Source organism: Xiphias gladius, chromosome 21 (genome assembly GCF_016859285.1).
Source record: "Xiphias gladius isolate SHS-SW01 ecotype Sanya breed wild chromosome 21, ASM1685928v1, whole genome shotgun sequence".
Taxonomy (NCBI): domain Eukaryota; kingdom Metazoa; phylum Chordata; class Actinopteri; order Istiophoriformes; family Xiphiidae; genus Xiphias; species Xiphias gladius.
This window is the reverse complement of record NC_053420.1, coordinates 14792762-14816324: the sequence shown is the minus strand read 5'-3', so window position 1 is coordinate 14816324 and position 23563 is coordinate 14792762. Positions and strand designations below refer to the sequence as shown.

At 39.3% G+C, this 23563-nt stretch overlaps 3 protein-coding genes across 7 annotated transcripts; 2 read left to right on the top strand and 1 right to left on the bottom strand.

Annotated features, from left to right (window-relative positions):
• Nucleotides 1-2692: 2692 nt before the first annotated feature.
• On the top strand, nucleotides 2693-11562 carry ddi2 (DNA-damage inducible protein 2). The gene is made up of 11 exons (XM_040115733.1): nucleotides 2693-2817; nucleotides 2977-3153; nucleotides 5243-5372; nucleotides 5794-6180; nucleotides 6261-6387; nucleotides 6658-6785; nucleotides 7653-7781; nucleotides 8316-8419; nucleotides 8581-8773; nucleotides 11112-11160; nucleotides 11489-11562. The coding sequence occupies exons 2-10, from the start codon at nucleotides 3016-3018 to the stop codon at nucleotides 11120-11122; spliced, it is 1347 nt and encodes a 448-aa protein (XP_039971667.1). The 5' UTR covers nucleotides 2693-2817; nucleotides 2977-3015; the 3' UTR covers nucleotides 11123-11160; nucleotides 11489-11562.
• Nucleotides 11563-14486: 2924 nt separating this feature from the next.
• On the top strand, nucleotides 14487-20063 carry si:ch73-15b2.5 (ephexin-1). 5 transcript variants are annotated; one of them, XM_040116420.1, is made up of 12 exons: nucleotides 14487-14853; nucleotides 14973-15101; nucleotides 15185-15249; nucleotides 15373-15668; nucleotides 16645-16805; nucleotides 16888-17040; nucleotides 17113-17260; nucleotides 17384-17458; nucleotides 18170-18262; nucleotides 18353-18501; nucleotides 18794-18958; nucleotides 19911-20063. In XM_040116420.1, the coding sequence occupies exons 1-12, from the start codon at nucleotides 14615-14617 to the stop codon at nucleotides 19963-19965; spliced, it is 1728 nt and encodes a 575-aa protein (XP_039972354.1). In that variant the 5' UTR covers nucleotides 14487-14614; the 3' UTR covers nucleotides 19966-20063. The 5 variants fall into 5 exon arrangements, with proteins under 5 accessions (XP_039972354.1, XP_039972353.1, XP_039972349.1 ...); XM_040116419.1 differs by having other exon boundaries at nucleotides 14943-15101; nucleotides 17131-17260; XM_040116415.1 differs by having other exon boundaries at nucleotides 14943-15101.
• Nucleotides 20032-23525, bottom strand: cplane2 (ciliogenesis and planar polarity effector 2). Its single transcript, XM_040116421.1, has 5 exons — nucleotides 23138-23525; nucleotides 21426-21578; nucleotides 21029-21153; nucleotides 20731-20870; nucleotides 20032-20282 (listed from the first exon to the last, which is right to left on the bottom strand). Exons 1-5 carry the CDS (start codon nucleotides 23247-23249, stop codon nucleotides 20060-20062), a joined length of 753 nt encoding a protein of 250 aa, XP_039972355.1. The 5' UTR covers nucleotides 23250-23525; the 3' UTR covers nucleotides 20032-20059.
• Nucleotides 23526-23563: the final 38 nt, after the last annotated feature.

Here is a 23563-nt window from a genome sequence, read left to right as displayed (position 1 = left end):
GTGTCTGACAGAATTTAATAATGATTCCCCTCTATCCAGCACATAAAAGCTTTTGCATTGTTTTTTTTTTTTTTTTTCTTCAAGTAGATCAACCCTCTGCACTCAGGATGTACTCTTTCTTGCAGTAGCAGCAACATTTACTTGGAATAAAGACAGAATCTATGTGGGTAGCACAATGCGTTATAGTTACAGTGGGTGAGCAAAGAAGAAATATTAAAAGTGAGAAAATCCAACAAAACAGACACCACAGTAAGAGCACTATGTGATTAAAGGAGGTATAATGCAAAAGTACAGGCTATGTAGTTATATATGAATCTCTAGTATTTTTCGTTTTGCATCTAGCCCCCCCAAAACAATGGAACGTGTCTTTTTTAAAACCACAGTTTTTACATGAATTAAACAAACAATATGTAACATTTGAATTCAAGGGCTTCAGAAATGCTAGTACAGTAGGCAGATTTTTTTACGTTTGGATAGACTCAGGCTATCTGTTTCCCCCGGCTTCCAGTCTTTGTGCTAAGCTAAGCTAAACGGATGCTAACTGTAGCTTCATATTTAGCATATTCATATTTCCTTTTTGCTTTGTGGTGACTGTGTGTCAAAGTAGGTGACTACTTTAGACATTGCTGAGATTATGTTTGCTGTAAAATGCGTGTACAGAGTTTTAAAACCACTAGAATACAGAGGACATACTCTTTCCATTTTTGACAGGGCGAGTTGATTTGTATGCTGAAATAGCCATCTGCGCATTTTGAACATTCTGAAAAGGAAAAAAGAATTCATCACTAAAAAGACAATGTCTTTGACATATTGCATGCAGTATTGTGTGATCCTTCTATGTACCTCCATTTATTAGTCCAAATCCAATGCCACATTTGCAAGTGGAACAATCGCTCTCCCAGGGAACAAAATCTCCACGGCACTTACATTTTGTGTCCATCTCTTTCGTGCACTTCTGTTCAACAGCACTCCCCCGATCTACAACAACAAAAAATGATTTATTAAATGCAAGTTGAGACTTGAAAACCGGCCACTTCATTTGGAAACTGAGGTTTAGAAAGAAAAAGTAGCTTACGTCTGCTTTTTTATGACCTAATTCGATGCAAAGTTTTAGCTCTATGAACAGAATACATCATACCAAAGATTCAACACTTACTTATTTCACACTGTGTACATGGTCTGCACATTTGGGAGTCGTTGTCTTTAGTCTGGTAATATCCATCAGGACAGATTTCACAACCAGATCTGCTACGATTTACTCTGTGACCTTGATTTATTTCACAGCATCAAAAGAAAGAAATGTACTTTAATCACAGTAACAACCTTGAGCACATGACAAATATGAGGAAGTTGCAAAGCTAAAACCAGTAGCATATTCTATGGGATTTAGCAAAATGAGGACGAAAATTACAGTGTAGTACAAGAGAATCATACTTTACCTTTTGGGCACGTTAAAGCATCCAAATCAACAGTGAGTTCATAAAAAGTCAAAGTGAATGTAAGAAGTTTGAGCAGAGCCATATTCAACACTTCAGTGCTGACAAGTTCTACTGTGTTTTTTCTTTTTGAGAAACCACAGTGACGGATCCTGGTCAATTACACACTCTCAAAACTCACAGTTAGCCAGTGGACACACGCATTAACAGGATAATGTTGACACATGCAGTTTGGGTTGTGTGGTGTCCAGCACAGAAATACTGCACCTGTAAAGTATTATTCCTCATTAAAATACATTTCTTTACTCTGTCACTAGCTGACAGTATTTAATGTTGATCCCCCTCTTTCCAGCACATCAACTCTTTTGCATTCTCTGTTTCACCAGATTTCAAGTAGATCAAGCCTCTGCAATCAGGATGAACTGTGATTTATGTTTCTTGCAATTACAGAAGCCACATGCTTTATAGTTACTGTGGGTGAGCAAAGAAGAAAAATTCAGACACCAGAGTAAAGGCAATGGAAAAGTACAGGTTATGTAGATATATATGACTCTCTCATATTCCCTCAGGTTGAATCTGATATCACTTAACGGAAATATGAAACAAGTAACCTGTGGCTTGAAGTATTAATAAGCTTCATATGTAACTCCTAACCCTGCCATGAGCAGAGACCAAACTTGCCCTGACTTTGACTTTTCAGACTAGGTTAAAATAGAAATAACATTTATGCTCTCTACTGCCATTGATTGAACCTATCAGCAGTCATTATTATCCACCTTATATCAGTGTCTCTGCTTTTATATTTTTAATTTCTTTTAAAAAAATTCTATCTTATTCATCTATATTTTATGTTTCGTGTGGCTTTATCCTGTATTTCCTGTTTATTATGTAAAGCAGTTTGAATTGTTTTTGTGTATAAATGGGCTCTAAAGATAAACCTGCCTTGCCTTCTCAGCTTAATTTATTTGGTTTAATTGTTTAACTTACTGATGATTGAGCTGTCTGTGTGAGATAAAATGCCAACTCCAATGTGTGAGCACCAACTTTAAAACTATATATATATATATATATATATATATATATATATATATATATATATAGTTTTGTTTACATTGTGTTCCTGCTGTGGGTTCAGTAAAAATTGTGGAATTTATATTATGCCTCGTCTTCCATGTGTGTAACTTTTAATGGGTCCACTAGATGGTGGTAATAAGAAACGGGCTTAAGTGTTGTAAAATTAGAAGAAGAAACTACTCACGACTGCAAATTCTGTAATGCGACATGTCGGAAACAAGCTGGATGAAATGCGGCACTACTGAGCAATACTTGATATTGTTTGGTTGTTGTTAAAAGAGAAACTGTCATATCAGGCTTCTACCCAGTAAGTACATAGCAGTCACCGTCTTTCGGTGTCCTTTTAGTTTCCCCTTTAACTCTACTTTCTATTGAAATACGTCTTTAAATTTGGGGAAAACAACCAAATAATAACTGGGTTTTCTTCTGTGATACAAGGAACTACACTAACCGCAATCTGTTACAGCGGGTTTGTCAAGTGGTCCTGCCCCATAAAAAAAAAGCGATGCTGGTCACCGTTTTCTGCGCACCGAGGGATCGCCCAGAAACCACTTTCGCCCTCGATGTGTCCCCAGAGCTGGAGCTGAGAGACTTTGTAGCACTTTGTGAACTGGAATCAGGAATCCCAGCTGGCGAAATACAGGTTAGACCCAAGCTCGCTGTAGCCACAAAGCTAACGTAGCTTATGGCTAGCTAGCTGACTTGCTAGCATGAATCGGACTTTCACTGTATTGACGTACGATAACTTGAGTTGTCAACAACAGACAAAATTACCGACTTGTGTCCTCAAGGATTAATAACGGTTATAAAGTGTCGGCTTTGTCTGTGGGTAGTGTTAACCCAACCGAAAGCCAACCTAATGACAAGCTAACTGTTGTCTGGTAGTTAACGGTTGGACAGCTATACTTTAATGAGGTTAACACAATTAACAAAGTTTGTTATGGCTTTATAGAGCCTCATTTTGTATGCCGGCGTCGGAAGTAACGTTACTCAAGAAACGGGGGAACGTTATCTTGACAGAGATTGAAGATTTTTTTTCTTTCTTTACTAGATTGTATGCAGTAGTCATATTTTTCTGTTAATTTATCTTTATTCGGCGTTGTTGTCCTTATTTTTGTCGTATGTCCACGTGTATCTACTTGGACAAACCGGAGTCAAATTCCTTGAATGCACAAACACGCTTGGCCAGTAAAGATGATTATGATTATGAATCTGAAAACACATTACTTTACCCCAGCAAATCCAACACAGTTTTGGGTTATGTGTTGCATGGATATCATAACTGGAACGTTAACGCTTGAATAGAGTTTTTACGTGTACCGGTGGAGTGGCGCTATCAGATTTGTTGTCCAAACACATTCAACAGGGGCCCCAAGAGTCCCAAGTTCACACCATATAATTTTATCCCCATCACTTTGATTGATTTGAAGTATGAACAGGTTTTCCATCCCCCCCTCTTGTGACCCCTGTCTGGTTTAGGATGTAGGTTTTTGGGGGTTTTTTTTGTTTTTTAAAGATATTAACGGTTTACTTCATATTTGTTGTAAAGTTGTGTTTTATCAAACTGCTTTAATTATTTTCTGTGTAAAGTAAGCAACACACAGAAAACCACAGGCAGGGTAGTATTAGTCCATCATAGGAGAACTGTAAGGCTGTACAATTATTTTCATTATCAAAACATCTGACATTTATTTTCTTTAGTAACTGATTGATTGTTTAGTCTATAAAATGTAAGAAAATAGTGAAGACGCCCATCATTATTCCCAAGCCCAAGTTAACCTATTCAAATTGGGGTTTTTTTGTCCGACCAACTTTATGCTCTAAAATACAAATATTACTGAGTTAACTCTCATAGAAAACTGGGAAAGTAGCAAGTTTGGCATTTTTGCTTAGAAAAGCAATTGAAATGATTATAAATGATCAAAACTGTTGACAAGAAATTTTCTCTCCGACGATTAATCAAATAATCATTTCAGCTCTAGAGTACTATTTGGTTTCTGGGTGCCTTGGGATATATTGACATTTATAGTGGGGGTCAAAAGGTGCCCAAGAACACATTTGGATCCTGGGTGCCCCTAGGAAGTTAATCAGGCCATTCATTTAGTTACTATTTTGATAATTGATTAATAATTTAAGTCAGTTTTTGAGCAAAAATGTGAGACATTCTCTAATTTCACCTTTATGTTGTGAGGATTTTCTGCTTTTCAGTTTTATGCGATAGTAAGCTGATTGGGTTTTGGATTGTTGGTTGAATAATACAAGCAAATTGATGGCTTCACCTTGTGCTCTAGGAAACTGCGTCAGAGAGATGATACTGTTTTTGGACATTCTATAGACCAAATTATTAACTGAGAAAATAATATAATAATAATAATATAATTGTTTGCTGCTGCCATTAAGTGTACATGTAGTAACATGTACAGACTTTACAATGCAATCCATTACTATGGCCTCAGAAAACAGGCTCTCAAAAATACTTCACCTTCCTTTCATTTTTAGTACAGTTTGGTATCTTCTGAAATATGCTTGTGGTCACACTGGAAACAGAAAGTGACAATGATAAATTGCAACAATACACTGACACCATGACAAGAGTCAAGTAGCTTGCAGTAATTTAACCTTGTAGATCTGGGCTGGAAGGTAGTTGTTCCATCAGGTAGACAATTGGATTGCCTAGCCGTTGAAACTGTATATTTCATTTAATTAAATGCTCTGTGTTTTTCTGTGTCCAGATCACATATGTAGAACAGCCCCTAAAAGACCCCACTCGTGCCTTGGGGACCTATGGTGTTAAGGATGGAGACGTGGTGGTTCTCAGGCAAGCTGACAGAAGGCCACCACCAACTCAGCCAGCCTTCCCGGGTAATGCACGTGTTGAAATTACATGAAAACTATTGAGGTGGCAATAGAGAGACAATAAAAGGAGCTGCCACTGTATTCATAATGTTATTTCACACCAAAATACACACATCTAACCTGTATTAATGCTGCTAATTCTAGTTAATGAGGTAGACCTTTATTTTTTATTTATTTATTTATTTTTTATCATGGGAGGGGTTGGCACAAAATCAAGATAAGTCATCAAAAGTATGAGGAAATTAAAAGCAGTTTACAAGACGAGAAATCTGTGTAATGTTAAATTTAAAAAGCAGAGTTATCTATGTAGATACACAAAGTAACAATAGTGAAAAGACATTAAAGATTAATGCATCATCTATTTAGTAAGCAGAGTTTTTGTATGCAGTATGCTAACATCTCACTCTTTATCCTCTCTGCCCCTTAGGTCTGCCCCATATCGACTTTCGTTCCATCACAGTCCCAGGCACCTCTTCTTCAACCAGTCAGGGTTGTGCCATAAGGCCACATCAGCAGGCTCCGCAGCAGGCTCCGCAGCAGACTCCTCAGCAGACTCCTCCTCTTCCGCAGCAGCAGCAGCAGCAGCAGCAGCAGCAGCAGCAGACTCCTCAGCAGCAGCAGCAGCAGCAGCAGCAGCAGCAACAGCAGCGTGCTTCACAACCTTCCACACCAATGGCCTTTCGCGGGTCCTCTCCTCAGGGGCTGGATGACCCTGCCTTACTCCAGCAGATGCTATTATCCAATCCACATGAGCTTTCACTCCTGAAGGAGCGAAACCCACCACTTGCTGAGGCCCTTCTGAGCGGAGATTTAGGTAAACAAAAAAAAAATCTGTCAAATTACTTTCAATAAGATATGAATCCGACATGTTAGTGTAAGTGCCTGTTTCCTCAGAGCGTTTCACCAAAGTGCTGTTGGAGCAACAGCAGGATCGAGCCAGGAGAGAGCAAGAGAGGATCCGACTTCTGACTGCTGATCCTTTTGATTTGGAAGCCCAAGCAAAGATTGAGGAGGATATCAGGTATAGTCTAGAGACTATAGAGTTTGTTGAAAACTTGTGAATATTCATAACACAACACATAATACTGTTTCACTTGCCAGTCAGAAGTTACGGTGCAGTAATTGTCAGTGTGATGCTATTAGTGATTTTCATGAATTTGACTGTGCTTTTTAAGTAAATCAGAATGTAAGAAGGGATAGCAACTTGTTCACTACATATAGGCAATAGGCATGTTTTAATTCCTATTAAAATAAGTCAAGTGTCTTACCCTTGGATTTGTGCATATTCCAGGCAGCACAATGTGGAAGAAAACATGACCATTGCAATGGAGGAGGCCCCAGAGAGCTTTGGACAGGTGGTTATGCTCTACATTAACTGCAAAGTCAATGGCCACCCTGTGAAAGCTTTTGTTGACTCAGGTAATGAGCATTAAATCCTGATCCGATATGTAGCTACAGTTTTTTTTGGTCCAAGAACCAGAATGGTACTGAAATGTTGGTGTGCTACGCATTGGTTTAATTTCTGTTGATCAACAGATATTAATTTAGTATCTGTATCAGCATCAGCAGTTATGTCACCCCCAATGTAGTCCTCTGTATCAGCCTCAGCGACAGTTGGATTTGAACAATAATTTGCCTGTTTTGAACACATTGTATGTCAGATAGTATCAGATGATCTGGTATATTTCTTCTCTCCCACTATTTCAAAAATTGGACCCTAAATGATGTTAATTTGGGCTTGTTTTACTGTTGTTGGATTGTACATACTCGTACTTATATCAACATTATTACTTTATGACAAAAATTTAATTTCTGATCATTTGCTATATTTCATGCCCACCATTGGTCAACACTTTTTTTCTGTGTATTTAGAAAACATAATTAATGTTTACTACACTTTTAACATTATCTCATTATCACATTTTTGCACCTGATCCTGTTTTTACTACTTCAAATTTAATTGAATTTGCTATTACCATTCAAAAATGGTAATCGCTATTACCATTCAAATATTGCCTATTACCATTCAAAAATGGTAATAGCAGGGGGCCCTAAAGGGCAGTGAGGATAAAGAGTGAGACCTTAGCATACTGCATACAAAAAACTTGCTTACTAAATTCTCAGCCAATATCTGGAAGAGTAACCTCAGTCCAGAGGACAGAAATCTGAAATTTGTATCGTACCATTTGAATTCATGCAGCACTGTATTCCCATCTTCTTTGCACATTTCTTTGATTTTTGGTTACAAGTAAACATTTAATAGAGCCTAACGTTCATTATTTATAGGAGCTCAGATGACCATCATGAGCCAAGCGTGTGCCGAGCGCTGCAACATCATGCGGTTGGTGGACAGACGCTGGGCCGGGATTGCCAAGGGAGTGGGCACCCAGAAGATCATTGGCAGAGTTCATTTGGGTTGGTGTCAAATTTTTTTCAAGTAACTAAGCAAGTCTATACTAGTTCCCAGAAAAACATTAGTGTATGATAAGTTTTTTGGTGAATGGTGAGATAGTTGGGCCCAGCACAATCACTGGATGTCTTTTGAGTCCACTTCCTGTTTACTTGCAACAATTGTTATGGTTTGAAATATGTACTTCCAAATGATAATTTAACTTTTAGGATTTAGTACAATTTGTGGTTATGAAATACGTTGTAAGAAACATAATCAACATTGCTTTAACAAAGTATTAAACCCATTGGAGAAGATGAATTCTTCTAACTCCCTGCAGCTATCCACAAACTAGCAAAGTTAGGCCAGGATTACCATTCAGCATACCTTTTACAATTGCATGCAGAGGTATGAAACTTTGTCAGAGATTGTGATTTACTCTGCGTAGATAGAAACATTTTTACCAAACTTGATCTATTCCTTCAACTGCATCCACAATCAAGCCTCTACCGGACATTTCAGTGTAGTTGAAATTGTGTTGTCCAAATGCACTCATCTAGCTCAGGTCCAGATAGAGGGGGACTTCCTTCCTTGTTCTTTCTCCATTTTGGAGGACCAACCGATGGACATGCTCCTTGGCCTGGATATGCTGAAGAGACACCAGGTGTGAGCCCCTTTTATCTGATCATAGTGTGCAGTACAGTATCGGATTGGAATGAGTTACATGATACAGGGGTTTCCATTTTTTGTTCACTGTATACCAAATGTACAGGAAAGAAGAAAAAACACAATCCACATTAATTATTTGTCCTGTTTTTCTTGTAGTGTTCAATTGACCTGAAGAAGAGCGTGCTTCTAATAGGCACTACAGGCACTGAAACTCGTTTCCTGTCTGAGGCAGAGCTGCCAGAGTGTGCCCGACTTGCATACGGAGCAGAGGGACGTGAAGACGCCCGTCCAGATGAGATAGCTGACAGAGAACTGGCAGAGGCACTTCAGAGGTCCATACAAGAAAGCGGTAAGGAACTGCCTCCCACCTCTGCACTTCAGCCTGTTTTTCATTGAGCTCTTTCCAGCTCAGTTAGAAATATATTTGCATGTGCCACTTAAAGCTTCTTACTCTCAACCTCATTTATGCAGTCATCAGAATTTTCAGTCACACGATCATCTCATGTCATCACCACAGCGAATTAAATGTGCTTTAAGATAAATGAGGTCAGGAAATTGACAGCTTTCAGGCTAATATAAGCACATGCAAGAAAAGAAGATAAATGAGATCTTTGCTGAAATCAAGCATTTTAGGCTTAAAGGGAAACATTCATGAGATTAAACTCTATTTTTGTATCATAGTTATTGAGAAAACACCTCATTATCAGCTTTTATCTCTATATAATAGTTAATGGGGGTAATACTCCATTAGCAAGCATGCCATAGAACAGTTTTCTGTATGTCTTTAAAACCCTGCAGAGGATCTGTTAGAAAGTGTCATTTTACTTCACTGATGGGCAGTCCATGTCTATAAAGATCTTCAGCCCATACCGCCGGATGTTTAGCTGCTGTTGGTGGGTATGATGTTGTTGGTTTATAAATACCTATATTCACTTTGGAGAAAAGACTTAACTGAAAGGTGCAAATCAGCAGTACCAGGCATGTCTCATTGTCATGAGTTCAGTGTGGACTCATGATAAAAAAATAAAAAGAATGTGATGTCTAAGATTAGTTAGTATGTTGATTAGGGCAGCCGGCAAGTTGCCCAAGATGTCAGTCCCTACAAATTAGCCATAGTGGCCATTCCTAGTGGCTACATTCTGTGTTTACTTTGGATCAGACTCAGAGACAAACATTTGAAATGTTTATTTGGAAAGCTGTAGGACACTCATGATGGTTGCCCCAATATAAGCTGTTCTGTGTGAATCTCAACATGGAGCTGGCAAGTGCAAATTTAGCTCGACCCATAGAGCCACAATAGCCACATTTATGGGAAACACAGCAAGTTCAAATAAACTGGAATTATCCTTTAAATTTAGCCAGATTCTGTGTTGGACAACAATGCAGATGGAGTGTGAGAACAGCACTTGAAGCCACCTAGAAAGACAAACTGAGAGGAACATCTGGTGTTAAAAAAATAGATATCACAGAAGTACTACAAAATTGTAGTGTATTTCTCAGGGGAAAAAAATGTAACACCTTTCTCGTATTTTTGATTTCTATAAAAAATCATAATTATGTCTTAGCATTTAATAAATATCATCTCATAATCAGACAGTGTGCTTTCCATGTGTATCCTTGAATAAAGACAAAAAAAACCTTCAGAGTGATGACATACTAATGATATTATTGTCAACATTACTAAGCCACTTTAATAACTCCCAGTGTTTCAAATCTAAGACTTACACCAAGCACAATAAATCAAGTCGTGTTAACATAGTCTTGTCAAATGGTGACAGCTGTTATACAATCACTATTTTTCCTAATTTACTTTTTTTTTTTCTGAGTGTGCTTTCTAATGATTATGAGATGTTGGACTAATTATGTGAGTTTGATAATTATTAACAATTGATTGTAATGTGGGATGACCTGAGAGCCGTGTGGTTAGGGTGCATACCACATGAATGCTAAAGTCCCTGCCTCGATCCTGGCGGACCGGCCCATTTACTGCATATCTCTTCCCTACGTTTTCCCTGCAGTTCCTGTCTATCATCACTGTTGCTGTCAAAGAGGCGCAAAATGCCCAAAAAAATAATTTGGGGAAGAAAAAAAAAGAATTGTTTGTAATGTTTCATGATATTGTGTTTATTAGAGTTGTCAGTCAAACTGTTTGCTCCAACACAAATTTTGGTATGGAGGTGATATAAATGTGTCAACCAGTTAGTCTATATGGCAATATTGTCCTTAATAAGTAATATTCAGGATGGTCAAAACATAATCATGTAAGTGTTTCCCTTTAATGCTTTTTGAGGCTTACATTAATATTTGTGCAGCTGCCATTGATACACTTGGTCTTTATTATTGCTTCCATTGGCCAGCCATGTCCGGTGATGGCTGCAAATGGTATTCAAACGAAAAGCAGCTGTAGAGTTGCGGCATTGTTGTGGCATCAATCGGCTGACAGATGATTAAGTGATTTTGATCGAACCTCCTTTTGACATGACCTAATTTGAGCATTCTGAGGTTTAGGGACAGGGTATGTGTTTACGCTGCGACCGCTCTGTCAGGCTCAAGTTGTTTTTGGATGACACTTTTCACATCTGTGTGTGTGAAAAGGCTTATAAGTTGGTGCATGCCCTGTGTGTGACTGCTAACTTTCTCCGTCCCTTCGCATGATGTGTGTGGTGTGTGCCCTAACCCCTGAGCAGGACAGCACTGATGCATTTGGAGACAGCTGGAGAGGGCCCTACCAACCAGGTACTGCAGTTCACAAGTCCATTGCCAGTGCTAAGTCCATTGCTATTTATTTCTTTTATTTTGCCATTACTTTGCTGCTGGGTTGGTTAATTGATGTTGTACTTTCACTTTTACTTATTCATGTGTTTATTCTGATAAAGAGGAAAAAGTAGCACAATTAACAAGCAACGTATATTCAAGTATTTAAAGAGTTTCAGTAAGGAACTTTTTGTTATTGGTTGTTTCCTAAGCTATTATGAAAAAGCACATTATTAAAAGTAGTGCTCCCAGACGAGTTTCACACAAATTCTAGCTGTTTAATTCCCAGTTATATTTTCTCTTAAAATAGACACTGCAGATGGACAAACTACCTCACCACAGCCCCCACCATTTACATTACCCAGAACCTTAGACCAAATGTCCTCATCCACCTCCCCTTCCCAAAGCCCTTCCTCTGGCCAGCCTCAGACCCTGGATCGCTCTCAGTCTGCCCCAGCCGCCATGGAGCAGGCCTCAGTACCAGGGCGGCACCAGGACCAACCTGGCTTTCAGGAGATTCTTCGGCCTTCGTCCCCAGCAGAAGCTACTGGTTCTACAACTCATCAGGTCCACCCTCACCCTCTGCCTGTCCATAGCAGCTCTGAAGCGCCCCCTGTCCCCAGTCCCTCAACAGACGTCCTCCCTACACATACCCCTCCTGCAGACATGACTATGTTATCCCAGCATCCAGAGTGTGAGGTACTTTCAACAGCCACAGAAGGTGATGCTGAATCATTTGATGTAGTGAACAACTCCACGGTCACCCATCCAGAGGAACTTTCCCCCATTCAGCCCATGGAGCAGGAGATGACTGAGTCTGACACAGCTGACACCACTGAAGCCTGTCCAAGTGCTCCTAGCCAACCTGACTCTGTTGAAATGGAGTCCCCCACTGCCTCCCATGGCGTGGTGACCTCTGAGAGGGACCAGCCTGAAGGAGAACGCTGTTCCAGCTCTGACAGCATCCCCTCACTGGCAGCCGCTCTGATTGAGCTCCACGAGCTGCTGGTATCCAACAACCGTGCTCAGTCCCAAAACCGCAGCACCTCCTGCTCCCCCTCACATCCATTAAGACAGGACACAGACAAAGTGGCCGCTGAGCCACGCACCTCAACCCCTGAAAACATCCAGCTTACCCCCTCTACTGCCATTACAGCTGGTGCAGAACTAAGCGATGCCAAAGCCAACCATGCTGCTGCTGTGTCTGATGAGGGACCATCTAAGTGTCCTGTGCCTGACCTCTACGGCCAGGATGAGCATCTTGGCGGGGATACAGCAGAGACTGTGGAGGACCAAGGGCCACCGCAGCATCCAGATGGCTCCAAGGAGAGGAGGGCAGATAGATGTGGGATAGATGAGGCCAGTAACATCAGCATTTCTCGGCCTGAGCCAGAGGTTCCTCCTGATCCTGCAGGGGACCTGGAGTTCAGAGAACCTCCTGAGGGACAGCAGGGCAGAGGTGTTGCAGATGGACAAGACTCTGGCACCAACACCCCAGACACTCTTGGCCTCCAGACTGAGCAGACTTTTCTCAGCCCTTTGTCAATGGCAGTGGGCTCACCTGAGGAAGTCTCGAGCACTCTGTCCTCCACTGTCTCCCCACTTGCTCAGACTCCCCAGCCTACATCTGCAGCCCCTTTTCTCCCTTCTCCACATCCCTTTATAGAACATTTTCCAGCTGAGCACATCCAGCGAATCCAGGCAGCAGGCTTTTCTGCTAGGGAGGCTGCAGAGGCACTGGAACAAGCCCATGGGGTTGTGGAGCTAGCTCTGCTGGCACTACTAGCCCGCAGTATCACTGTGCCCACCTAGACTCATAACCACTCATGCGAGTCCCCAGCCTCCCAACTCAGCATCTGTTTTATTTATACCTTGTTTCTGATCCAGATGTCTCAGTCCCTTTTTAGCAGGGAGCACATATAAACACAGGGAAATGCTGTCTCTTAGTTTGTCATACAGAATATCCAAGAACAAACATGACAACTGGTAATACTTTTCTGGATATAACAGATATGTGAGGTGTGTTTGCATGCAGATGTTTTGGGTGCCCACCCATTTCATTGGTTTTTAGAGATTTGGTATGGTAGATTGATTTTCTTCTTGTTTTGTTGTCCAACATTGGCATATTATTAAATGCCCAGTGTATGACTGGTTCTTGAACCATTAAACATTGTTATAATTTCTCCTTTGATATCTCATGAAACTACTGCAGTTTGAGTTTAATTTGTGAAGCATCTATAATATAATCTCAGAATGGAGTAGCATTACTTTTACTCCCCATGCCAGAAGAACTCTGTCTGGTGAGCTTCAGATCATTCAGCACAAACATGGATATTTGAAGCAATTTTCTGATTTCAAAAAAAACAAAAGGCATCATGTTGATTTTATGTTTGTAGCACCTTCAATTTACAAATCTGAACCCAATGATGGAGAAGCTACATTGAGGGAAGTGCTGTAGTTTAGAGGGGTTGATCATTTTTGATCGAGTTTACAAATCACTGAAATATCAAGTGAGCTTCAAGTGTGTTTGTTGAAGTATGATCATAGATGGCATTTTTTGAATTCAATATGTGTATTACACAAGGTATCTTGTACTGTATGTATCATTCTCCACAGTTTGAAAGCTTTGCCATGTTTAGATTACAAAACTGTTTGTTGCTCCTGTTCAGAAAGTCCATTTTGTGTCAAATCATCATGTGTGTTCATACCTTAAAAACATCCATTTTCATTTTGTAATCTGTTAGAATACGGCCATTCGCGACTGTCAGATGTGTTGTCAGTACGTCATATATCAAGGATTTTAATGGCTTTATTTGAGTCATATACCAACAATGTTCAGATTGAATTATTTACTTTTATCTTGTATGAAATTTTAAATTGCAAATAAAATGGAACTAGTATTTGTATACCATGTAAGTCAAAAGTCATTTTTCAAACAAAACCACCAACATTACATTTGATGGTTCCAGCTTCTCAAATCTGAGGATTTGCTTCTTTTCCTCGTCTTCCATTATAGTAAACTGAATACCTGATATGACGCAAAAGCAATTTGAAGATGTCACCTTGGACCTAGGAAATTGTGATGGCCACGTTTCAGTATTTTCAGGCCGTCAATTATTTATAAATAGCAGAGTCATTAGTGACAATGATAATTTGATGTACCACTAATATAGCTTTTCTATCATAATTCAGCAATGATGTTTCTTAAACCTTGGTTTGTGTGAGCCAGTGAGAGAAAAAACACACCTGATTCTAGTTTTCATGATTGCTACTTTCGGCTCAGACTGCGCTTAATTGAGGCTATTTCATCAGAGTGATTGTGAGGCAGGTGATGGACATGTCGTGGAAAACACATTGACAATTGCATTTTAGGCGGTTTTAAAATTAAGTCTCAGCGGCAGCCTGTTGTTAGAGAACCGTTCCTGGCTAAAGCGTCATGGCTCAATTTGATTGCGGGGAAGAGAACAGTTACTCTTTGAGCGGTAGTGTTAACACTAATCTACACTCCTACTTTGGAAATAGTCATCTAGTGAATAAATTGATATTCCAAATACCAACCATGAAGACAAGAGCGCAGCTATCCTCAGGGTTTCCTACTGTGGAGACTAACAGCGCACAGGATAGCGGGGGCCTTGATGAGAGCAGTGACTCCCTGAACCAGCTTCAGCATGGCAGGTAAGGACTTCAGGGTACGTTGGGGAAAACTTCAGTAAACTTTTAATTTTATGTAGGATTATGGCAATGAAATCTTTGTTCTGTTCTAGTTCTCCCATAGACATATCTTCTGCCATCAGATCGGTTGCTTTAAAAAACACATGGGATTTGGAAAAAATGCACTCAGTGCCCAAGTTGTTCTCAGTTCCTAGACTTGAAGAAAACTCAACTTTGCACTGTTTTGCTGATCATCTAACAAAGGCAGAGGGGTAAGAGAGGCTGTAAATCTCTATACTTTAGTCTTTGTAATCTGTATACAGTTAACGAAATGTGGCTTACTTATTCAACCCAGGATGCTAGATCCAGTTGAGGAGGAAGAGCTGAGTGTATCATTCCAGTCAAAGTATATCCATATTTGTAAGTTTACTTTTCTCCTTGAGGCTTCTTGTCAGTCACTGGAAAGTTTGTCATTTATTTCAATATAAAGTACCTTTTTGTCTATTTATCTTTTCTTTCCCCTCCCTCTCCTTTGCTGTGCAGTCCCACTGTATCAGGACTACTGTCTGCAAGCGGTGAAAGATCTGCACAGACTAAACAAGAGTTTTGTGTCTGAACTGATAACACCCCAGTATCTGCAGGGTCTGCAGTCCAGGCTTAGCACTCACTGCCATTCTGAGACCACATCCCCTCAATTGCACCCACCTGAAGCGACTCCATCCTCACCGCCACCTCAACCTATTAGGGTGACTCCATGTACCCTTTGGCAAGATCTAGATGAGGTGAAGGCATCTGGCCTGCTCAGCATCTTGGCCACCAGAGAGATTCGCCTTCAGGAGGTGTGATAAGCTCTATTTTTCATACTCTACATTTCAGACACGACATGATTGTTAACTAATTTGGAGTGATAGTAGTAATGATATGAAATGATACGATAGAAATGAACAAGACTGAAGTGTAGGAACAATATTAATTGGCCCTGTGATATAAGAAGTCATTAGGCAGCAGAAAAGCAGTTCTAGGACTTTGAGGGACAACTTTTCTATTTAACATGGTGTGATTGAACCTGTAAAGTTTGGCCTGAAGGTGGTTACCAGAGCAAAGAACACTTGACCTATATCAGAGGGGTTTGTTCTCCCAGACTCGGTGTCAGACTTGGCTTTATATTGTCTTACCTGGCCCAACCTGCTGTACCTTTTTGTGAGCCTCATGCTGTATGTTACTGCTGGATATTAGCAACATTTAGCATGTAACATCTTTTTAGCCTGCTAACAGTAACTGATGGATATTCTTACAGAAAGCATGATAGCATATTAACTTCTAACATTTTTTTTACCATTTCATATTCTTAGCTTACCATTCATTCTTAGCTTAAATCTGTCATATACACTACGTAAAATTTTCTGACTTCCCTGCTGTTTTTGATACTCAGCTCCCCATCCATTCAATCCTGTTTTTTCCTCAACAGGTCACAAATGTATGGTTTCATTTTTATTTTTTTTTTTTTTTATAAAATGCTCAGCTTTCATAAACAGCTGGACACTGTAGTTTTTTCTGAAATGTTACTCAAACAGCAGTTAATAGTGAATTGGTTTGGTATATTTACAGCTGCAGAGTAATTGACATTAGACGATACATATTTGAATCAGTTCAGTGTTGATTTTTCACAGGACTGGAAGAGGATAAAACAGAAGAGAAGTCCTATGCCTTAAACTCTTATTGGTAATTCTCTTTAAAGTTTAGTGTGACAGTGAACATCCAGGAAAAAGAACTGGAAAAAAATTTCTTGCTCCCTCTCATTTTGTTCACTTGAAGTCGATGTTTGAGTTAATCGGGTCTGAAGCATCTTACCTGAGGAGCCTTGGAGTTGCTGTCAGTCATTTCCAAGCATCAAAGGCACTGAAACGGACCCTGTCGCAAACGGAGCATCACATTTTGTTTTCCAACATCCGTCGTATCATGGCAGCAAGTGACAAGTGAGAGCTGCCCATACAGTACCTCTATATTTTTGAACTGCTTGTGTTGTCAATGCTGAAGCTGGTCTCTTGCCTCTTCTAGGTTTCTCATGGATCTGGAAATGCGACTAGGAGAGTGTGTGTTAATATCTCAGGTTGGAGACATTGTGCTCCAGCACTGCCCAGAGTTTTGCGCGCTCTATGTGCCATATGTGACTAACATGATGTACCAGGAGGCCCTTTTCAACCAGCTTCTGTAAGTCTCTGTTCAGTATTTGATATCACTGGTGGTACTCCTCACCACCAACTTCTCATAAGCCATATTCAGTAACATGTGTTTTTCAAGGCAGCAGAACAGAGACTTTCTGTGTTTACTCAAGAAGCTTGAGGGTGACCCAGTGTGTCAAAGACAGAGCCTCAAGTCATTCCTTGTCCTTCCCTTCCAGAGAATAACTCGTGTTAAACTTCTAATGGAGGTAGGCATCTTTTATTGGAGTTAAAAAAAAAAAAAATTCAACTTGGTGCACAATGTTTCATTATTCAAAGGTTGCTTTTGTGTGTGTGTGTGTTTTTTTTTTTTTCTTCCCCTCTCATTTCAGAACATCTTGAAACAGACTGAACCAGACTCTGACTCAATTTCAAATCTTGAAAAAGCAATAGAAGCCATTCATGAGGTAACACTGTTTTAGGTTCAAGTGTTCAGATCTGTACATTCATGCTAAGACAGACGTGAACAGAGGAATGAGATAATCAGAGAGCATAATGTTTGCGTAAATTGTGCTCAAAGCTGTGCAAATAAACAGGACTTGCCTCGAAAATGGCTTAACTGTAGTGTTTATCACTGACATTTGCTCCAGTGGTAGAAAGTAACTAAATACATTTACCCAAGTGCCATACTTAAGTACAGTTTTGAGGTACTTGTACCTTACTTGAGTATTTCCACTTCCTGCTACGTTATGCTTTTACTCCACTAAAATTCATTTCAGTTGCTGGTTACTTTGCAGGTTCAGATTTCGATTTTAATAATTCAAAATTAAATCTAAAGATTGTGATTAAATGATTAAGAAAAAAATCAGACTTCATTGATTTCCCCAGGGGATAATACAAGCCACCCAGCAGTATATAAACTAAAACAAGCCTCACCTTCACCAGTTACAATATTAAATGATGTACACATAATACAATCATATTCATTATTCTGAAATGGGCCATTCGGTACTTTACGTAGTTTTTTTTTTTTTTTTTTTTTTTTTTTATGATGATACTTGAGTAAAATTTTGACTGCAGGACTTTTACTTGTAACAGTATTTCTACACTGTGGTATTGCTACTTTAAATAAAGAAAAGATCAGGATGCTTCTTCCACCGCTGTTTTGATCTCACCAGATAGTGGCAGAGTGTGACAAGGGGGTCAGAAGAATTAAACAAATCGAGGAGCTGGTCTTCCTGGAAAAGCTGTTTGATTTTGGCAAAGTTAAGGTGAAAACTTCTTTTCACTATAAGATTTCTAATAGACTTAACCTGCAGATGGCAGTAAACTCTTAACAGACTGCCTCTTCTTCAATCCAGTCAGTTCCTCTGGTCGTAAGCAGGCGTTTCCTGCTGCACCAGGGTCCCATGAGACAGCTGAGGGTGGAGGGCACTTACACCTCAAGAATGCCGTTCATCAGCATCTACCTCCACCTCTTCAATGACCTTCTGATCATCTCCTTGAAAAAGTATTTGACAAATACTGACAGCTGCAATTACTAACCATTACTAACTTTTTTATTTTATTTTTTTTTAAAAACATTAAAATTTTCTAACAAGTAATCAAAGTAATTGTTTACTTCTGCAGCCCAACCAGCTGCAAGACAATTTTTTTAATGATAGGAAAACAAACATCCCGGCCAATTTTTGACTTTAATATCAGAATTTTATGATCATTTCAGTCAGGGAACACACGGAACTGTTGCTGTTGGCCAAAACCAAAACTACCCCCCCCTTTCCCTTTCTCTGCATCATGTTCAGGGATCAGCAGTTCACAGTTGTGGATCATGCTGAATTCCCCACACACGTGCGCATCGAGCATCTGAAGACTGAAGTCCTGGGTTTACCCCAAGACTCCTTCCTGCTACATCTCTCTAAAAGTCAAACGGGTCATCCGACAGCCATGATACTTCTTACATACACAAGGTAAGAGCGAACATCTTTTGTAGGTTCTTAATGACTACTTATAAATCTCATTTAGCAGGCAGTCATGTATCTGTGATTCTCTTTTTAAAACTGCAGGTCAGATAAAGAAGCATGGATGAAAGTGCTGTCGAGTAAATGTTGATAGGGAATTTTTTTTTTTTTTTTTTTAATTGAACTTGGGTTTGTTTTAACTTGCACATTGATATGTACATTTTGATCACTGACAAACTTTAATGTTAACTTTTATAATGTTAACATTTCTCAACTTTACTGCACTTAATGTTCTTGTTCTTGCACTCTATAGCATCATATGACACAACACGTACTGAACTCTTCCCAATTAGACACACAGCATGTGAGGGGATACTTTTTATTATTGGGAATTTTTTTTAAAACTTTATTAAATACTGGCCTCTTGAGCAATGTGTTCTCATTATCTAATTGTTTTGTTTTGTTTTTTTTTTACCTTTTTATCACATGAGCCTAGTGTGGTTTGTGTTTTTTTTTTTTTTTTGTCTCAACCAAGTAAATATGGTAATAAAATGACTTAACACAGGCCTTATTCTTCTCAACTGTGAAATACCGACAAAATATTTAGCACAATACCTCTAAACAAAACTTTTCTGACTGACCTACTGGTGCTTTCGGATGATATGAGCACACGAGACAAAACAATCCTGTTTAGTCATGTGAACATGACTAAACACTGAGGCACTTAGTTTTCATTTCTTCCAACTACAGAATATTTTATCACAATCTTTAAGACCGGACAGTAATGGTATTCCAGCTTTATCACAAATATAATCACAATCCCAGACAATATCTGATCTTATATCATGATGTTGATACATCACCCTAATAACATAAGATTGGAGAATTTAAGACGTTTCAAAATAAACAGTTGTGGACGTGTTTTATAGCATTAAAATGAACAGTTCATTAATTTCAATAGCAGCCACCACCATCTCATCCTGAGAGATCCGAGGCTCTACCAGACCAGCTGCTAAGTGCAGTCCCTCAAAGGCAGACACCCAGGGGTGGCATTATCTGGAGTCCAGCTCACCTCATCATTATTTTTTTTTTTTTAAATCATGTTCACTATTAAAGTAGGGTCACTGTCTCCTGCTGTGAATGGTGGCTGGCTGATCCAGCTGTAACACAGTCCTGATGCCACAGCTGCTCTGCCAGGCAGTTGAGGAGGGGTGCTACATCACCCAACCCATCAATGACCTCCCCACCCATACGCAGCAGCGGTAAACTCCATGTGTCCTGGAAGTCCCTCACGTCTCTCTCTGCCACATCACAGTGCATGAAGAGATCAAATCTGAACAAAGTGTTAAGAACAGATGCCCGTCTGTGTATTTAATATAGCTTTTTTTTTTTTTTTTTTTTTTTTTTTATAAAGTGGGGAAATAATGATCATGTTTCAGCCGCATAAGCTTCTTACTTTTGATGTACAATATGAGTAGCAGAGGTTATACGCTCATGTATAGAAAATTAACTGGTAACCAAACTCTGAAAGATTAAAGCTGAACCTTTTTTCATCTTATGGAACCAAGTAGGACCAATGCACAAATCTCTAGCAAAGATTTGTGTGCTATGTCACATGCAAAGTGGAGTGCAGAGTGGCTCAGTATACAAGCACGTAACTGAGTAATTTATTAAAATTACCATAAGGCTGTTGAGTTTTAGACAAGTTTTGAGTTTAAGTGCTCAACTAAATCGTGTTTATTTTATATTAAAAAAAAAGTTTTAAAAGAACAAAAGGATACTTGGTACCAACCACCAGTTTCACAACTCGACCCACAGGTGGCCCAGTCCACTTGGCAATTTGATTTGACAGATCGTCAAAGGACGGCCTGTCAGTGAAGGAGAACAGGAAAAGGATGGCGTCCACCTGCTCCTTACATGACTGGGAGACAGGGGACAGTAATTTGACAAAAGGTTTGGTGTGATTTACAGTGCAAGTATGTTTGAACTACAATAATGAAAAGTGAATACAGTCCCTTGTTTCTCTTTAGTTCATATCTCAGTACAGGAGTTATACGTATATGTATATTTCAGACATACTGGAAGCAAATGGTCAAATCTACGCAAGGCGTTCTCTCCACAGTCCCACAGCTGAAGACGGAAGAAAAGCACTCTGCCACTGTCTCTCAGTTTCACTGGCCAATACACCACTGTCGTCTCAATACCTTCAATAACAGAAGATAAATTAAATGTTAGTGGGACCGTGTTTAAAAAATTCAGTTTTTAAATTGTATCATTTTACTTTTTAAACAGTCACGCTGATTCTGTTCCCACTCAGAAAATGATCAGTGTTTGTGACAGACCTATAATCATTTCTTTGGTAGAAAGGAATAGGTTTAGCCGAGTCGCCAACCCAACAGCAGGCTGTAGTCTTTAACATGAGCAAACAGATTATTTCAGCCTGTTGTGCTTCATCAGTACAGAGCGGTGGAACTACCTGTTGTTTCAAAGTGCGCATTAGGAGTATTCAGGCCTGCGAGACGTGCAGCAAGAGCAGTTTTCCCAACTCCACTCTTGCCAGAGATGAAGATCTTATAATGAACTGTGTCCACAGCTACATTTGGGGGCATCACTGGAGACTCCAAAAGACCTGTAAAACAAGTTTTAAAAAGTACACCTGTATTTCAGTTGTCAGTGTGATACTTGTTAGTAGATATGTAAATCTCATACTTTCCACGAATTAGCTCTACTGCCAAGGAAATGATTAAACCAACAGCCGAGATGATTAAAGTCAGTCTTCCCGCACAAATCGATCATAGGGTTGCTGTGTCGCAGACTAGTCCCCAAAAATTTCACAATTACAAAAAGTAATCGACCATTTAGATTTACTTTTGGCTTCAAAATAGTCTCTGGTCAAATAATCACTTTGCAAACAAAGATCTGTAATGAAAACTGGCAGCAGAGGGTTTCTTATCCTTTTCTGGCCCATTCCTTTACTTTTAGGTCTTAAAATTCTAATTTTACATGACAGCCTGCAGATAGTACCGTACCAGCACAACAGCTGCATACCATAATCTTAAGCAATATGCCTTTTCAGTATTTTGTTCTCTGCTCTGGTATTTTGATGGCAGTGTTTGTCATCTAGTTTGTGTGATTTCGTGTTGACTGTCCAGTTAAACAGTAAACTAAAGTTTAAATGAGGCTTGTGACATAATTTTCTTTACTTTTACCTCCTTAGGTAAACGCAAACATAAATTGCAGAACAATATCTGTATAGCCTCATAAGACGACTAAGTGTTTACGAGTACCAACTCTCTTTCTCTCAAGTCAAGTCATGACAAAAACAACTTCATGTCTTTAAAATATTCAGCATGTTCGCACATCACATACAATGAGAGGTTTCACTTTATGGACACCTTTTCTGGAGGTGGTAGTGTAGATTTTTAAAAGGAAATGCACATTTATCTTCCAGCCACGTTTTTTGACTGATTTCTAATGAAGGACTGAAAGTTCAGATGGTGACTGAAAGACAATAAAAGTTTCTGTTAACTCTGAAGGTTTTCTTCGTCACAAAACATTTGTGGCTGATTCTGAATTATTTTATATGAAGCTGCAACTAATGATTATTTTCATTTTTATAAGGGATTAATCTGTTGATTATTTTCTACATCCACTTGAAAATGAGTAAGTGAGAAATGCACATTCCAAATACCCAGAGACCAAATCAGCACCTTGATGTGTTGTTTTGTCAACCAATAATTTTGTAATTGTAATTATTTAAAATAAATACAAAATAAAGTAGCAAATCCTCATATTTGAGAAGCTGGAACTGAATTTTTGCATGAAAAAACGCCCCAAATATGATCATCAAATAGTTGCCAATTAATTTTCTATCAACCAGACAATGAATCGACTGATGTTTTCAGCTCCATTTGTATATAGTTTTGGATAGTTCAACCTTTAACAAATCATATTTTCTCTTCGTATGTTTTTTAGGTAAAATCTAAATTTGTAAAGTAACTAAAGCTGTCAGATAAATCTAGTGGAGTAAAAAGAATATTTCCAGTAGCATGGAAAACAAAATACTCAAGCAAAGTAACTCAAAATCGTATTCAAGTACAGTACTTGAGTAAAGTACTCACTCTAATGTCTGCATTTAAAAACTGAAATAACATTTTAATTCATCCAAAAAGATGCGATTAGTCATACCAAAGTTTTTTCGTCTTTTCTTGTGTAGGATCTTGCTGAAATATTCTTTGCTGTCTTTACATCGATGCCAGTCAGCTACTACAACTGATCCGGGGGGAGGAACTTCTGCCATGTTGTTGGTTATGAAGCTAACTGGGGTAGCATAGCAGGGAGGTCAGTTTTGTCCGAAAAAAAGACAGACGCTAAATTCCTAGTAGCGGCAGTAGACAGCTTTTGAAAGCAATGTTAGTATAAAAATATTGCAGCCAGTCTTCTCGACTACAAAGCGCTTTAATGACAACAGCTGTGGTTTGCAGTTAGCATTTTAAGTTTCAGACTGCAGCCGCCTGATAAACACTTCCGTAAACTCAAACGGCCCTTGACAACCGCTGCCGTCACTTCCGTCCGTTCGTCGTGTCGCCATTAGGTGCGTGAAAAAGTCGTCAA

What these genes read in the sequence shown, in the direction of transcription:
- si:ch73-15b2.5 (XM_040116415.1), top strand. Translation starts at nt 14,615, where the DNA reads ATGGCTCAATTTGATTGCGGGGAAGAGAACAGTTACTCTTTGAGCGGT. An exon ending in CAATAGAAGCCATTCATGAG is followed by an intron (nt 17,459 to 18,169) that starts GTAACACTGTTT and finishes TGATCTCACCAG; the next exon opens with ATAGTGGCAGAGTGTGACAA. An exon ending in TTGATTTTGGCAAAGTTAAG is followed by an intron (nt 18,263 to 18,352) that starts GTGAAAACTTCT and finishes TCTTCAATCCAG; the next exon opens with TCAGTTCCTCTGGTCGTAAG.
- cplane2 (XM_040116421.1), bottom strand. Translation starts at nt 23,249, where the DNA reads ATGGCAGAAGTTCCTCCCCCCGGATCAGTTGTAGTAGCTGACTGGCAT. An exon ending in TGCGCACTTTGAAACAACAG is followed by an intron (nt 21,154 to 21,425) that starts GTAGTTCCACCG and finishes CTGTTATTGAAG; the next exon opens with GTATTGAGACGACAGTGGTG. An exon ending in GATTTGACCATTTGCTTCCA is followed by an intron (nt 20,871 to 21,028) that starts GTATGTCTGAAA and finishes CCTGTCTCCCAG; the next exon opens with TCATGTAAGGAGCAGGTGGA.
- ddi2 (XM_040115733.1), top strand. Translation starts at nt 3,016, where the DNA reads ATGCTGGTCACCGTTTTCTGCGCACCGAGGGATCGCCCAGAAACCACT. An exon ending in CCTTCTGAGCGGAGATTTAG is followed by an intron (nt 6,181 to 6,260) that starts GTAAACAAAAAA and finishes CTGTTTCCTCAG; the next exon opens with AGCGTTTCACCAAAGTGCTG. An exon ending in ATATGCTGAAGAGACACCAG is followed by an intron (nt 8,420 to 8,580) that starts GTGTGAGCCCCT and finishes TTTTTCTTGTAG; the next exon opens with TGTTCAATTGACCTGAAGAA.